This window comes from Erythrolamprus reginae, chromosome 5 (assembly GCF_031021105.1).
Source record: "Erythrolamprus reginae isolate rEryReg1 chromosome 5, rEryReg1.hap1, whole genome shotgun sequence".
Classification (NCBI taxonomy): domain Eukaryota; kingdom Metazoa; phylum Chordata; class Lepidosauria; order Squamata; family Dipsadidae; genus Erythrolamprus; species Erythrolamprus reginae.
Genome location: NC_091954.1, coordinates 39848922 through 39866339, shown reverse-complemented (window position 1 = coordinate 39866339; position 17418 = coordinate 39848922). Strand labels below are relative to the sequence as shown.

General features: G+C 40.2%; 1 protein-coding gene across 1 annotated transcript in view; it reads left to right on the top strand.

Moving 5' to 3' along the window:
* Positions 1–17418, top strand: part of ADGRA1 (adhesion G protein-coupled receptor A1) — a 549068-nt gene that overhangs the window by 37933 nt on the left and 493717 nt on the right. The window contains exon 2 of the mRNA XM_070752445.1: positions 13819–13890. Coding sequence (XP_070608546.1) covers positions 13819–13890 — 72 coding nt within the window. The remainder of the gene's footprint in view (positions 1–13818; positions 13891–17418) is intronic.

The following is a 17418-nucleotide window of genomic DNA, read 5'->3' as shown; positions in this document are numbered from 1 at the left end:
TTCATTTATATGTACATGTACATTTCTTCATTAAAAACATGTCTTTCTGCATAATTTAGACTAACTTTGTGAGTTTTTTGAGGGCTGGAACCAATTAAAATTATTTACATTAATTCCTATGGGGAAAAGTCGTTCGAGATAAGAGCTGCTCGACTTAAGAGCCCAGGTCCGGAACGAATTAAACTCGTATCTCGAGGTACCACTGTATTGTTAAGATTAAGTTACTTTAATCTCTCTTTCTTTCTTTCTCCCCTGGATGTTACAGTTTCTTCTGCCTCAGTCCAGTTAACCATGTTCCTTCTTTTTCTTTCATCCCAATCTCTGTTAATCATTATATCACATATTCCTAGGAGCATTCTAGAGCATAAGATGGTTATTTTGACTAGAGGTTTCACTGAATATTTCTGTATAGGCTTGCTTTACTGTATGTCTTATTCATTATCATCATCATCATTATTTTCTTTTATGTACGCTGAGAGCATACGCACCAAGACAAATTCCTTGTGTGTCCAATAAACACTTGGCCAATAAAATTCTATTCTATTCTATTCATCATCATGAAGGATATACTGTATATGTTTATAATTACAGCGATACCTCATCTTACGAACTTAATTCGTTCCCTGATGAGGTTCGTAATTTGAAAAGTTTGTAAGATGAAACAATGTTTCCCATAGGAATCAATGTAAAAGCGAATAATGCATACAAGCCAAAAACTCACCCCTTTTGCCTCATTACTGCCGGCATTCCGATCCTTGTTCGGGGGCAGGGGGAGGAGGGGGGGAGACAGTGCAGGCTGCCCGGAGGGAGCCTCGTGGGTGGATTGACACGTGCGGGAAGCTGCTTTGCGGCTTGTCAACCAGCAGGGCTCTCACTCTCCTTGAAAGTTTTCCGCGACGAAGCTCCGGGTCTGGAGTCACCCTTCCTGCTCTCCAAGCTTCGTATGAAGCCAAGCTTTCCAGCCAGTGGAGGCTGCTGTGGCAGCGAGGAAAAAACAAAACGCTAATTTCCTTATTTCGAATCTAAAACTGGTTTTTTTGACAGTTCCCCTTCTAACTCGAGCCCGCCTTCACCACCTCGTCTGAAGCGCAAAGGAAAAGTTTACCGGATTTAATTAACCTCTTTCTCCCGACCATCTCCAGTTTCCAGCATCCTCTCGCAATGAAAACAGCCAAGCTCAGGGACTGGAGTCTCTGCTCATTCAACTGAGGCCAGCGAGGCTTCAGATTCCCACGGCGGGCTGCCTTGCCTGCCAGTTGCCTATCCCAACGCTGTGCATTCTTAATGACTTCCTCCTTTCCTTACCCTGGCTACTAAGTATTCCGCTGTCTACCCCTTGGCATCTAATTCGTGTCCAGTTTTAAAAAAAACTGGAGATGATCAGGAGAAAGAGGTTAATTCAATTTGGCAAACCTTTCCTTGGCGCTTCAGATGAGGCGACAAAGGCGGACTTGGGTTAGAAGGGGAACTGTCAAAAAAAAAATCCTGCTGAGTTTAGATTCGAAATAAGGAAATTAGCATTTCGTTTTTTTCTAAACGGGGGATTCTGGAGATGCAGGTCAGAGGTGGAAGCTTGTATAAGAGGAATCTGGCATTTTATTTATTTATTTTATTTATTATTTGGATTTGTATGCCGCCCCTCTCCTGAATCTGTAATATATTTTTAAACTTTGGAAGTTATTTCAGCGGTTTTAAACCTAAATTTGATGGAGTTAGAGACCAGTCATTGCAGGATGTCAAGATGTTGCAGTGTTTATTGCTTTTATACAGTTTTCCAAGCAGGAAAGGGTAACAAAGAGCTACAGCTATTTATTGGTGAATTCTCGTTGCCAATCCTTAAGAACATCCTGTTGATACAACTTAGAGATGAAATCATGTACCAGCCAGGGGTAGTGACCTACATCATCCTGGTGATGTGAACTGGGTGAGATCATGTAGATATTCGAGGCAAGCTTGAGGTAGGCGGTTCGCTGCACACAACCTCTACATGACCTCTATCTCTACATAAATTCTAAATAATTTATCATTTGCAGTTACCACACTTTTGAAACAGTACTTTCCAATCACTTTACCTTAAATTTGTGTTGAATTCTAAAGTAGTAGAGTTAGTAGCAGAGTTCCCATTAGTTTCTCTGTTCTAGCAAATTTTCTACCAAGATGTGAATGCAAATATATGTTGCTCCAGAAATGAAGGCAGACAGTATCATTTTAAGAGAGTTACAAAAGCTATTTGCACAACAATGGGAGAACACTTAGATTAACCAAACTACATTTTCAGTTTATTGTAGCTCCAGGATATTGATTTCTTGCAAAGGCTTTGAAATTCCATAAGGATTTGATTGCCAGACTTTATTATTTTAAAAGCATTTTAGCCAACCACAGTAGCTGTACATGTAAATGTTTCAGGAGGCACCAGATAGAAATCCAGTTAGTGCTCAGAATACTGTACTGTCATAAAATAAACAAAAGATAATTTAATGGAGAATACCTTTGCTAATGTGGAGGAATGGAGGACAAACTATGTACATGAACATGCTCAGATGGAAAGTATGGAAAACATACCAGTGGAGTACGTATTCAGAATCAGCTGCTAGGGCCTTTGTAATTATTGTTTAGGTAAGTTGAATTTTTTTTGGAAACAAGATATGTAAGATTTCAGATGAGACTGAAAGAGTATCAATATCAAATATTGAACAAGAAGTTTGGTTACACAGTTAAAGTGCTTATAGTTTGAGGCAACAAATTAAGTTGGAAGCTGTTGTGGTTAGCTTTGGCCCAGCTCCTGCCCCAAGGAATGTGGAGGTGGATGTGGGGGAGACATCCACATGCCACAGGCTGTTTTGCTCCCAGTAGAATCTGCTGATGAAGTCTCCTCTGACCAAGGAAGCGTGAGTGACAGGGAAGAGGGGAGTTTGGCAGACAGCCCAGGAGGAGATCAGTCATCTGTATCATCCCTGGATTCTGAACAAGAATTAATGACACATCCACGCATGCGTAGAGTGATGCATAGGAGACAACAACTGAAGGATTATTACAAGAGAAAATAAGGCCACCTGTGTTTGGGTGGGGCTGCTGTAATTAGTTCTACAGATAAAAGTGCAGCCTGGTATTTTAGCCTCATGGCAGTTTATCTGATTCATTTTTTTGTCAAGATTGTGGTTTTTCTGTTCAGGATTGTGTGTGTGGACTCTCTGGACTTTAGAATTGGACTCAATTTCCCAGTTATTGGGTGAGCAATTGGACTGCATTTAACCTGTGCCTTGTGTGTACCAGAAAATCCCTTTGACATTTAAAAAGGGAGCTGTTTCTGTTTTTCTGTTTATAAAAATTTTGGGTTTTCCTTTTATCGTATGATGTGTGTCTTCCTGGACTAATTACCCTGTAATTACGGGCGGTTGAGACACCCCGGCAGAAGAGAAGCTAATAAAGTATGTGATGTGTAGAGGACACGAACTAAATTTACATTTGGGGCATGCTGAACGCATGTGAAGGATTCGTGGGAAAACTATTGATAGGTTAGAGATGTCCATTATGTAAACATTCAACAACCACCAGGGATTGTGCCAAGTATCCATTAATTTGGAAGGATGGAAGGAACAAGCCTCAAGTTTAATCGTACCAGGATAAAACAAATAATTTGTAGCATTGCATTGGCAGTCATTTGGTTAGCTTTATTCTGATCTGCAATAAAGATTTTAATCTAGCCAAGCTATAACTGAGCTTTCTGATAAATCAAGCCAAGAAATTGAACTAAAACCTGAAGTGTTGAGAAATATGATATTTATTCAACCGAGTCCTGATAAGGAAGCTTGACATATTGATTGCTTAATCAGTATTCTTTTTGTAATGGGAAGAGAGTCACTGCCTAGAGATCAAGAGTAAGTACCCTTTACTTTAGATAACCATTATCAAGTTGCTCTTGCCTTGTTCAGTATCAAAACTGAATAAAAACCCAAGTAGACCATTTATCTCAGAAAACGAACTAAGCAGCCCTGCAGATGGGACAGAATGTAACATCCTAGGTATGCATCTTTCTAATAACAAAGTCCCAGGTTGATTCTGTTGCTGCTACTAGTGCACCTGCAACCATCATAGGCACTACACAACCAGTCAAATACGGTTGGAATCTAAGCAGATTTATAAATTTCCTTATTGTGAAAGTATGTGAACCTTAGAAGACTTCTCCATTAATCAATCGTGCACATGGACCAATGATAGAACAAGTTATAATTGGGAAACTCTTGTTCAGATTCAGAACAGCCCAGATTTGAATGGCTATAAAAATTAAATTGTAAGCCTGAGTGATAATTTTAGGAATACAGTCGGTTAACTGGTGACTGTTAGTTGCTTAAAGTTATTTTAGTGATTAAAGTGATTTTGGGTAGGAAGGAAGGATGTTTAGGCAGTGCAATCTGGAGTATGTGGCTGAATTTAAACTCAAGATGTGGGTTGGAATCAGTGTTCCCTCTAATTTTGGGGGTGGGTGGGCGGAAAAGTATAGTGTCTGAGCGGCAATCCCTTCGGGACTGGGTGGCACAGAAATAATTAATAAATAAATGAATGAATGAATGAATAAATAAATAAATAAACAAACAAACAAATAAACAAACAAACAAGCAAATAAATAAATAAAAAATCCACCCGATTTTGCCTCATAGAATTTCAAAATAAAATACTGTACTGTGTGTCTATAACAGTGAGCTCATAATAGGGCAACTCTATCAATATCAAAATGCCACTTAAATAGTTGAGCTAGTTTCAAACTAGATTTTGATTTTCTTTCTCTCCCATTCTTTTTTTTCCCTCTTTTCCTTCCTCTCTTTTTTCTATCTGTTTCTCTCTCTTCCTCTCTTCCTCTCTCTCTCCTTCCCTCTCACTCTTTCCCTCTCGGCTTCTGGGCAGGTTTGAAAAACTCTGAGTTGATGATGATTTTTAAGTGAGCGATTGCTCACTGCTCAGCTTAGAGGGAACTTAGGTTGGAATGAAAGAAATTTAACAGAGCAGGTAAAATATTAAATACTAATTTATCAAGGCATCCAAGATATGATAATAGTATTAATCTAAGTTGGTTTAGGTATCTGAAATACTCAAGAAATTGCAGCAGAAGAAAACACAACACTATTATTTCCCTTTCCTTCCCCCTTTCCACCCTGCTCTCATAGATCATATATACAGGTTATCCAAGAGGTTTGTACAAACTGATTCCAAGCAATGATATAGTTGTCAAAGTGATTAATTGGAACATCTGTAAAAATGATCGTCTACTAGTAATGGAAAATTGATGGGAACATACTGTATAGTTGAAATAGTAATTGAAAATGAATAGGTTAAAATGCTGTGCAATTTCTGAACATAAACTGATAAAGGCTTTGACTCGTAACACACCGGATTTAATTTGGATATTTGGATTTTCCAATTAATATGAGTCATTAATATAATGTTACTTTATCTTCAGTAATTATAACAGTCACTTTGAAAAGCAATTGTATGGTTTTCTTTTTATTACATAATCCTGCATCTGTTAAAACTTCTTATACAGATATATTTATACAGGAAACTCCTACACACACAGAAAATCAGTTGATATAATTACATTTTTTCTCTTCTCACTAAACCTAAGCAAAAGCAACAAAATGGTTTTCATTATTTTGGAATAAAACCAGAAGATTTGTCGTCTTGAAGGAGGCTCCTGTTTTATGGAAGTACAGTGGTACCTCTACTTACGAACTTAATTCGTTCCATGACCAGGTTCTTAAGTAGAAAAGTTTGTAAGAAGAAGCAATTTGAATCAATGTAAAAGCAAATAATGCATGCAATTGGGGAAACCACAGGGAGGATGGAGGCTCTGTTTCCTCCCAGGAAATTCCTAGAGAGGCGCCACAGAGGCTTCTTCCTGCCTTTTCCGGCCCTGTTTCTTCCCAGGAGATTCCTAAAGAGGCGCCACAGAGGCTTCTTCCTGCCTTTTCCGGTTACAGTTTCAGAGGCTCAGGTTTTTAAATGGAAAATGGTTCTTGAGAAGAGGCAAAAAAATCTTGAACACCAGGTTCTTATCAAGAAAAGTTCGTAAGTAGAGGTGTTTGTAGGTAGAGCTACCACTAGTTTATTCCTTTCTGAGTGAGCAGTTCAGTCCAATGGTGTGATGAGACTTCCATCCATTGGTTGATGACAAAGCATTTCTTTTTCCTTACTTCTTATTTACTTTTAGACAAAAGTATTAGAAAAAGTCAAGTTACCCACTGGTCTGGTAGAAGGTAGCATCAATAGTAGCCAATAAATCTTCTCCCTAGAAACCTTATGATGCACTCTCTCCTGGCAGTTAGGCAAGCTGTTTAATAGAGCTGTTCGAAAGAGTTTTATATAGTGGTACCTCGTCTTACGAACTTAATTTGTTCAGTGACAAGTTTCGTAAGGTGAAAAGTTCGTAAGACGAAACAAGCGAATAATGCGTGCAATCCCAGAGCGAATAATGCGTGCAATCCCAAAACTCACCCATTTTGCCTAATTACTGCCGGCATTCGGATCCTTGTTCGGGGCGGGTGGAGGAGGGGGGGAAGACAGTGCAGGCTGCCCGGAGGGCGCCTCATGGGTGGACCCTTCCCTCAGAAACCCCGAAGCCGGGACCCATGCTCTGTTCCCGGCTGCTGGCTCTCTGAAGGAAGGGGAGCTGAGAGAGAGGGAAGCCACTGCCGACGAAGCCCTTGGGAGGAAATCCAGCTGGGGCGAGAGTCACTCCTCTTGGCACCCCCAAGCTCAGAAGGGAGGCTCCCTGTTTCTCTGACCCTCCCCTAAGAAACCCCAACTCTCAGAACGAAAAAAACCTCAGAAGGAAAGACGAGCTAGCTGGGGGGGGGGGCTGAAAGAGAGGGAAGTCATTGTTCTGAGATCCTGGCTTTCTTACGGGAGGGTAGGAGAAGCAGGGAGCCACCCTCTTGGGCTTGGGGGTGCTGAGAGGGGTGACTCCCTCCCCCAGCTGGACATTCCCCCAAGCGCTTTGTTGGCGGTGGCTTCCCTCTCTCTCAGCCCCCCTCCCCACCCAGCTGGCTTGTCTTCTTATGCAAGTCCGGAGGTGGGAAATCCTGGCAGGGACAGGAAGCAAATGGGAAATCCCGTCGGTGACAATCACAAGGCAGGGGAATCCCTGCAGCAGTAAGTGAGTGCACACGCAGTAAGAGAGCCCATGCACCCGGGCTCGGGTTCGTAAGACAAAAATGGTTCTTAAGACGCGGCAAAGAAATCTTAAACCCCGGGTTTGTATCTCGAAAAGTTTGTATGATGAGGGGTTCGTAAGAGGAGGTATCATTGTATATGATTTGATGATTTATTTAATATATTTCACATCCTGCCTCAATAAAAGAATTCACAGCAATTTATACAGAATAAATAAAACTGTTTAAAACATCCACCACACCATCTTATCGATAAACAGAAGCAAGAGAAATAGCATAGAAAATCAAATGATAATGATGCCATAGAGATAAAGGTGGAAGATGGCAAAACCTAAGATATGCTGTAGTTGTATATCTATAGGTTAAGAAATATGAGTTTAACAACATAATTGTGATAAGCCTTTCGAAAGGTTTTATAAACACACCTTTGCCAGCAGGCCTGAGGCCATTGTGAGTTGACATTCTGCTCTGACTGATAGTATGGTTGGGATTAGGATGAATTTGGATGTACGGTTTTAAAGGTTTGGGGTTTTAAGATTTAGGTTTTATGGTTGGGGGTTTGGTAACTTTGTATTCTGTATTGATTTTATCTTGTAAGCCCTCCTGAGTCTGCTGGAGAAGGGCAGTCTAGAAATCCAAGTAAGTAAGTAAGTAAGTAAGTAAGTAAGTAAGTAAGTAAGTAAGTAAGTAAGTAAGTAAGTAAGTAAGTAAGTAAGTCAAGGACTAAATCTAGCTTGTTTCTTACAAGTAAGCTTAAAAGCAGAGAGGCAGGCTGGAATTTTATTAGGGCAATTTCCTGGTCTTCTTTTATAGAGGGGGATCAATCCAAATTACCGTTCAGTGTTTATTATTTTAACACAGTAAATCACTGCAGTTGTTAAGTGAATCACGCAGTTGTTAAACAAATCTGACTTCTTCTATTTCATTTGCTTGTCGGAAGCCAGCTGGGAAGATTGCAAATGACAGTCACAAGACCCTGCAACCTTTGTAACCTTGTAACCTTTACATACAAGTTGCAAAGTGCCTCAACTTTGGTCACGCACCCGTGGGAATGCTATGACTATCATAAGTCTGAAGACCAGTTGTAAGTCACTTTTTCCATACTGTTGTAATTTTGAACAATCACTAGATGAGCGGTTTTAAGTTGAGGCCTACCTGTATATAAATTATAGTAAATTCTTGTGTCTGAAACTTGTCCCAATTTCTTTATCTGTCCTTGCCTCTTTCAACTTCAGTTTCTAACATTCTAGAAGTTATGGAAACCTATGATATACTGAAGTTTTTAACATTTGATAGTGCTAACCTTGTAGCCTTTAGTTTTTGTGTTAATTATTCATTGCAGACATATCAATTATGTGCTTGAATTTAAACGTTGTTGGGTACTGGTCACATTTTAAAAACAACTATCAAGCAGTCCATGTGTTGGGGAAATGAATTATATAATCATTTATCTTTGAAATGCTAGCTATGTCTATATACTACAGTATAGGGAGAATGTCATTCTTTTTTATCTACCAATCTGAAGACCCTGAACCTGATTTTTATGGCAATCAATACTGTTTCAAACAAAGCTGTTTCAATTGCATAACAATTCATTGAGTAGAAACTGATTTCTTGATGTTGTTTCCACTGACAATTGTGTGAAAATACATCTTGCTCATGAGATCATCCCACCTCTGAAATAATCTGCTGGGAAAAAATGAAAAAAAAAAGCCTTGTGCCTGAAAGGTTATTCACAACAATGTAGGTTATCATATTTACTACCCATTACAACATTCAATCCACATCACGGAGAGAGCACATCTAATATCACTCTGCAATTTCTTTCTGATGCTAATGGTTTTGCCTAACCTGACTCTTTGCTCCTCTCTCTTTATTTATCCCTTATGTTTGCTGCTGACCATAAATCTCAACAAAAGTGTGATGAACTATATGATCTTTGAATGTTTAGATGCTTGGGCTTTTGATCTATTCAGATTTACTACATCATATTGCTTTGCTTTAGTTGTTGCTTTTTAATATCAGACTGTGATTTTCAGTAGCAGTATTCTTAGCCTTTCTGGAAGCTGCTATATTGAAACAGCTGATTTAATTTAGTAAATACTGTTTCAGTCTAGTGGAACATTCCAACTTGCAAATGAATTATGTATGCCATGTTGGCAAATATGATACTTAATAGGAAACTTAATTTAAAGTTTTAAATCTTTTTTCCTACTCTGAGGCATGCATTATATGTATTCTCAATCTATTTCCATGACTTGAATTATTTAGTATTGTATGAAGTTTTGAAAAGTTTATTGACTGGGATACAAGTCATTTTGAGTGTTCTCTGTGCCTGTTACAATTTATTATATTTCTTTGTGGCTAGCTGGTAACAACACCTTGCCAGCTGTCGTTCATCATGAAAACCTAAGCAGGGTTGAACATAATATGGGAGACAGCCAGAAATCCCAAACATTTCCTTATGTTGCTAAGAAAATTACATGAATATGTTCATGAATTTACCAGAAGTTGATCTGGGCAAAGAAGACTTAATTATATTATAGAGCTACTGTAACTAGAACTATATAGATCCATGACAATACTTCTCCTTGTTTGTTTGTTTGTTTGTTTGTTTGTTCGTTCGTTCATTCATTCATTCATTCATTCATTCATTCATTCATTTATTTGATTTTTTATGCCACCCTTCTTCTTAGACTCAGGGCAGCTTACAACATGTTAGCAACAGCACTTTTTAACAGAGCCAGCCTATTGCCCCCACAATCCAGGTCCTCATTTTACCCACCTCGGAAGGATGGAAGGCTGAGTCAACCTTGAGCTGTTGATGAGATTTGAACCACTGACCTATAGATCTACAGTCAGCTTCAGTGACCTGCAGTACAGCACTCTACCTGCTGTGCCACCCCGGCTCTGTTTTATTTTTTGGCAAGCTCATTATTCTCTAAGTTCTAGAAAATCTTTCCTAGGGTATTTAATTTTGATTTTTAACTCTGATATATCTTTGTTTTTCCTCCCTTCCTTTGGAAATTATGGAAGAAAATACCTCATTTCTTGGATGAAATTAATTTAGGCTCTAATGTTGAATTCTATAAATAGTATACTATAGTTGTATATTCTATTGTCTGCTAGAGTAATATAAAGTAGAATAATAAATTGTAAGGATACAAGCAATGAAGTTACAATCATACAGTCATTTGTGGGAGGAGATAGGTGATGGGAACAATGAGAAGATTAATAGTAGTGCAGATTTGGTAAATAGTTTGACAGTGTTGAGGAAATTATTTTTTTAGCAGAATGGCGTTTGGTAAAAAATGTCTAGTTTTTTCTGGTGTGCAGTGCTCTATAGCATCATTTTGAAGGTAGGAGTTGAAACAATTTGTGTCCAGGATGTGAGGTATCTGTAAATATTTTCACAGCCCTCTTTTCCACTCGTGCAATATACAGGTCCTCAATGGAAGGAAGGTTGGTAGCAATTATTTTTCTGCAGTTCTAATTATCCTCTGGAGTCCCTGTCTGTCTTGTTGCATTGCAGAACCAAACCAGACAGTTATAGAGGTGCAGATGACAGACTCAATAATTCCTTTGTAGAAATATCTTCCTTACGTTGATTCATGTATTTTTCTTGCTGATGGGGAAAAACCATGTTTGTATCTTCTGCCTGGCATAAAGCCACACTTCATTTCTCAAATGTTAGTTGTTTGCATCTCTTGAGTCAGAACTCTGCCAAACCCTTCTCAGCCACATTTAAGAAACTAATCTGCTTGCAGTAATAGTTTTCATTCTTGCTTTCCATTGCCATAGTGAAACAATATGACATTCTTCCTTTTCACAAGCACAAAAACCTTCTTCATATGTGCTAAACAAATGACAAAGCCACCTTATAAGCAAATCATGCAATATTTTAAAATATCTTAAATTTTATCATCCACACTTACCACTTTATCATTTTTCAGCATTACATTAAAATGTTGGCATAAAACCTATGTTTTTCAATTCTACTTGCTGACAAATAACTACCATTCACTGGATGTAACTTTCCTTCCTTCCTTCCTTCCTTCCTTCCTTCCTTCCTTCCTTCCTTCCTTCCTTCCTTTCCCCCTGCTTTTCTATTTATTCTGTTCAATCTAGGTAAACCTACACATATTTTTCATGAAAAAAACCCTTAATTTTTTCCTCCCGCAGTTCTGGTTTCACTTGGTTTTTTTGTTCCATATATTTCCTGTTCTTCCGGGTATATTCTTTTCAAGATTTACACTCAGCAATACCAAGTCTGTTTACATATAGAATGTCTTATTACTTTATATCTTTTGTAATAGTTTCAATATTTTATTACATATACTGTAGGCAACTGAATTACATTCTCCATATTTTCATTTTTCTTCTATGTTGTATGTACATCTGAAAGCTATCTCTTACATGTTATAATGTAAAGTGCTTCTTAGCATTACAATGAATAATAGTTTGCAAAATGAAGGCACTGTTGAATATGTTAGTGTTGAATCTGGGAAGAAAAGATATATTTCAAAATTTTAATGGCATACTTTCAATGGCCAAGTTAAAATACCGGTATTTTATCTCTAATGTTGCTGCTCACTCAGAGTTCTTGTTATATCTTTTTCATAAAAGATGGAGAATCTGATACTTGGTTTTGAATGTTATTAATATTTAATCAAATTTAAGATACAGAAATATTGTCAAATTAGAAAAAAAATTCAGTATGATGCATTGATTTATTTATACCTAATATTATTTTATTGTTAAAAAGTGGATTAACTTTTAAGTATGAATCAATAAGAGTGTCCTTGATGAGCCAAAATTGAATTCAGATAGAAATGAAAAAAAATCTGCATTTACATATTTCTTCAGTACTTCTAGGTTTTGTCTGGCACTCATAGACAAAATCATTTAGACAGAAGCATCAGACCCTATTAAATGGAAAATGAGCAGAGAAATAATTGTGTGTTTTCAGTTACAGAGGCTTAAAATCCATTTCATCTCCTTTTGTAAGAAAAATGTAAAACAGTTTTATTTTAATTTAAAGAGATTTGACATCTGATGAGACATCTGGCATTATAACTTGGGTTTTACCTTCACTGAAAGAATTCTAACCATTTGTGGCCAGGTAGTTAGCATATCAGTATTAATCTCAATTCTCAAGTCTCCCTAAACCAGTGGTTCTCAACCTTTCTAATGTTACAATGCCGTAATACAGTGCCTCAAATTGTGGTGGTCTCTAACCATAAGTCTAGCGCCAATTCTCCCAACAGAGCTTTAAGCTGATTGGCAGAAAGGCCAGAGAGACACCCCCACTGTAAACGCCTAATTGGGCAGATTGTAAAAATATGTTCCAAAGCACCAGAATAGAAGCTCCTAACATCATGGCAAATTTGTCTTTTCCCATGATCTTAGGTGAACCCTGTGAAAAGGTCGTTTGACCCCCAAAGGGGTCCTTACCCCCAGCTTAAGAACCATTGCCCTAGACTATGAGATTTCCATAAGGAACAAATCAGGATGATAGGAATTTCATTTATTTCATAAGTGTAATACCGTGTTTCCCCGAAAATAAGACTCTTATAGTTTTTTGAACCCTAAAATAAGTGCTTGGCCTTATGCACTCAGAAGCCCAATTGGGCTTAATTTCAGGGGATGTTTTATTTTGGGGAAAACAGTATATTCCAGTGAAATATCTAACTCCATATTCAAATATAGCTACCTATGTTTCCCTGAAAATAAGACCTAGGTCTTATTTTCATTTGGGCCCCAAAATATGAACTGTGGCTTATTTTCGGGGGTGGGGATCTTATTTTTTCCCCATGTACAGGAAGCCCACTTCTTCTGCTTGCTCAGGGCGGGACAAGAGACCTCATGGTGCACCAGTGGTGTCACCATGAGATGGGAGAGCTGCCCCATGAGCCCTGCACCAGCATACCTAAGGGCCTCTCCAGAAAGCCCCCCCCCCCAACACTTGCCTTGCAGCCCCTTGCACACCATTCAGCCTCCTGCTCTATTGTGGCCACAAGCAAGCAGAAGAAGTGGCCCGGTGGCCACAGGGACTCCTGCTGAACATGGCTGGTAGTGCTGTCACTGTGAGACTAGGTGCTACCTAGTCAGGCAGTGAAACATCTGCAAGAAAACAAGCTCAGAGAGTACAGACCTCACATTGCCAGATAATTTACAAAAAAATCTCACTGCACAGCCTATGGAAGGAGATTTAGGAAATGAAATACTATGTTGAACCAACACAATGTCATGGCAGTTAACACAGTGGAGAGAACCTGTAATAAACATCTCAGTGGGGAGTTAATGCTATTCATTTTCATGAACAACTCTTCCCACAATTGTGTTCTTTTAAAAAAAAGCATTTATTAAGCATGTTACTCAGCTGCAGGTGTTAAATTTTTATTCTAAGTTTTCATTATGAACTAAAGCATCATATATTATTTTATATTGTTGATTAAATATGAACAAGTTAAAGACATAATTGTTTACAAATGATTTTATTTGATGCTTAAGAGTAAATGTAAATGAGCAGAGAAGTCTGTGATTAGCATTTAACAGAACTATCACTTATTGTAATTACATGTTTTTAATGAACAAAATTACTACTGTGTTCTGCTAGCAAAAAATTTTCTTTCTTTTAATTCCTTTTCAGAATTCTGAGTAATAACAAGATCTTAGGGCTTAAGAGCAACTCTTTCATTGGACTGAAATCCCTAGAGAGACTGTAAGTAGCTTTTCAATGTTGTTCTTATTTTTTCCCAGGTAGTGCTTTGAATTTTCTAAATAATTATGCAAGATATAACCTCAGTAATGAGTATTGGAATTCCTTGCTCAGCTTTTTTCGATGATAAATGTGCCTAAATAAAATTAAACTCCACAAAAGTAAGCAATGTTAATTTGGATCTAAAATAAATGGAAAGGAAATAGGACATGTGTATCTGCAAAACCTTTAAAAAGAAGGAATGGAAAATGAATGGTAATTTAGTTTAGGTTAAACAGCATGGCCTAATTAAATCCTTAGTTACTGTATATGTGGTTGTATTAGTCTTCACTGTTAATAGTTGTACCACACATTTATCATCATTATATCTGTTTAACTTGTCTTGATTTTCCTATGAAACAGCTTGAATACAATTTGAGTTTAAGGTAGAGAATTATAGCAGTGGCCTCTAAACAGACTGACTAGTAGTGGATTCAATATTTTAGTACTTTAACCTTACTTTGAGGAAAAACAAACATTAGCAATATGTAGTAGATGTTACTGCTGATCTTCAAAAACATTATTTCTGAAGATGTTCATTTTCTAGTAATATATTTTGTCAATCTCTTATCTGAATACTGGGAATCGCTGAATCAGAAAGAAGACTCAGTAACAATGGCACCAAAAGTTGCTGAAGAGTCAGGAGAATTAGTAGTAGTAGCTTCTCCTCTGTATGAGTAACTAGTAAATAAACACATTAGAATCAATTCAGAAAAGTATTTGGGCAACTGGAATTAGACTTTGGAGTACAGTGGTCCCTCGATCATCGCGAGGGTTCCGTTCCAGGACCCCTCGCGATGATCGATTTTTCGCGAAGTAGCGGTGCGGAAGTAAAAACACCATCTGCGCATGCGCAGATGGTGTTTTTACTTCCACCGCAGCAGCGAGGAGCCGAAGATTGGGGTTTCCCCGCCGCCTCGCTGCTGCCGCTTATCCGCGCGCGCGCCGCCGGGGCTTCCCCCACCCACCCGGTTAGTGTTGTTGCTTCCCAGCTGGGAAGCGGGCCTCGCGCGCGCGCCGCCGGGGCTTCCCCCCACCCACCCGGTTAGTGCTGTTGCTTCCCAGCTGGGAAGCGGGCCTCGCGCGCGCGCCGCCGGGGCTTCCCCCACCCACCCGGTTAGTGCTGTTGCTTCCCAGCTGGGAAGCGGGCCTCGCGCGCGCGCCGCAGGGGCTTCCCCCACCCACCCGGTTAGTGCTGTTGCTTCCCAGCTGGGAAGCGGGCCTCGCGCGCGCGCCGCAGGGGCTTCCCCCACCCACCCGGTTAGTGCTGTTGCTTCCCAGCTGGGAAGCGGGCCTCGCGCGCGCGCCGCCGGGGCTTCCCCCACCCACCCGGTTAGTGCTGTTGCTTCCCAGCTGGGAAGCGGGCCTCGCGCGCGCGCCGCAGGGGCTTCCCCCACCCACCCGGTTAGTGCTGTTGCTTCCCAGCTGGGAAGCGGGCCTCGCGCGCGCGCCGCAGGGGCTTCCCCCACCCACCCGGTTAGTGCTGTTGCTTCCCAGCTGGGAAGCGGGCCTCGCGCGCGCGCCGCCGGGGCTTCCCCCACCCACCCGGTTAGTGCTGTTGCTTCCCAGCTGGGAAGCGGGCCTCGCGCGCGCGCCGCAGGGGCTTCCCCCACCCACCCGGTTAGTGCTGTTGCTTCCCAGCTGGGAAGCGGGCCTCGCGCGCGCGCCGCAGGGGCTTCCCCCACCCACCCGGTTAGTGCTGTTGCTTCCCAGCTGGGAAGCGGGCCTCGCGCGCGCGCCGCAGGGGCTTCCCCCACCCACCCGGTTAGTGCTGTTGCTTCCCAGCTGGGAAGCGGGCCTCGCGCGCGCGCCGCCGGGGCTTCCCCCACCCACCCGGTTGGTGTTGTTGCTTCCCAGCTGGGAAGCGGGCCCCGCGCCCGCGCCCACGCCTTTGCTCGCGCCACTTACCGGGGCAAGAGGGGGAAGACCCAGGGGAAGCCGCTCAGCCCGGTGGGGAAACTCCACCATCTACGCATGCGTGGCCATAGAAAAAAAGGCCACGCATGCGCAGATGGTGTTGTTTACTTCCGGGTTGAAAACTCGCGATATAGCGTTTAGCGAACATCGAGATCGCGAAACTCGAGGGATCACTGTATAGCAAAACGGTGGCTGCTTGTAAACACAGAAAAGATGAACCCAAAGCTCCTTATTGATTCAGTAGAATCAGTCAGTCAGTCAGTCAGTCAGTCAGTCAGTCAGTCAGTCAGAGTTTTGGGGGACAAAAATGGGGAAAAGAATCTGCTTACCAGATATTCATCTGGCTAGTGTCTAGGGCTGGAGGGAAAAAGTTTCAAAAAAAAGCTACATTCAGGGTATAAGATGCACCTGAATTTTAAGCCTCTTTTAGGGAGGAAAAATTGTGTCTTATACTTTGAAAAATACGGTAAGTGAATCTGGCTCCCCCATTGACTTTGCTTGTCAGAAGGTCACAAAAAGTGATCCCATGATCCCAGGATACTGCAGCAGTCATAAATATGAACCAGTTGCCAAACATCCAAATTTTGATCACGTGACCATGGGGATGCTGCAAAGGTCATAAGTGTGAAAAAGGATCAGTTCATTTTTTTCAGTGCTCTTGGTCATTAAGTGAACTGTTGTAAGTCGAGGACTACTTGTATAGTTATTTGAATTCTCATTATCTATTTTGACTTGTTAAAAATGTCCGCATGCTCCTTTTTGATTCCTGCTCATTTAATATTTTGGGTGTGTTTGTGGTTAATTTTATTGGATGTAATCTTTAGACTTATCTCAGACATTTAAAAAAAATGGTTTATTTTGTTAATAGTAAATCCCACTGTCTTAAAAGTATATTAGCATATTGGTCTATAAATAAGGCACATTTCATTTCCCCACCCTCCAAAGGAGTCCCGACTCTTTATGTTCCATTTCATATTGAAGAACATATTGCATACTGATAAATAATTATTGCTGTAGTCTTTAGAAACTACGTGGACATCAGTGTTAAGGATAAGCTGCTACAAATTGAAGATTCTGGAGATTTTTGGCAAGAAATGAACTGGCTTTTTTTGTGGGGGGAGAGGTGTTTTGTGAACAAAAGAGACAAACCAAGACTTCTTTAGTTCAGTACAGTAATGGATTCTTCCAGCATCCGATGCAATTCTTTACTTGGAAACTCACCATTATTACTTTGCCAATAATTGGAAGTCCTAGCTTTATATTTGAAAAGGAAAATAAACAATCCATAGCTAGAAAAATGTCAACACCGGTTCATTGTCTCATATATATTAAATATATAGTGAATAGCAGCCATGAAGATCAACCCTTGAAGATGAATAATACTGCTTTGTTATATTTTTTATGGCAGATGGCCAATAAACTGAAATTGATTTGTGTCATTTTGTGAGCTTTCTGACTTTTCCTGTTCTCAGACCTGCCTTCCCAGCTTTCCTTTCGATCTCTCACTGTTAACTTTGAGACCGATCTTCTCTGCTTGGAAGTAAATCAATCTCATCTGCTTCACATCTGCTCCTG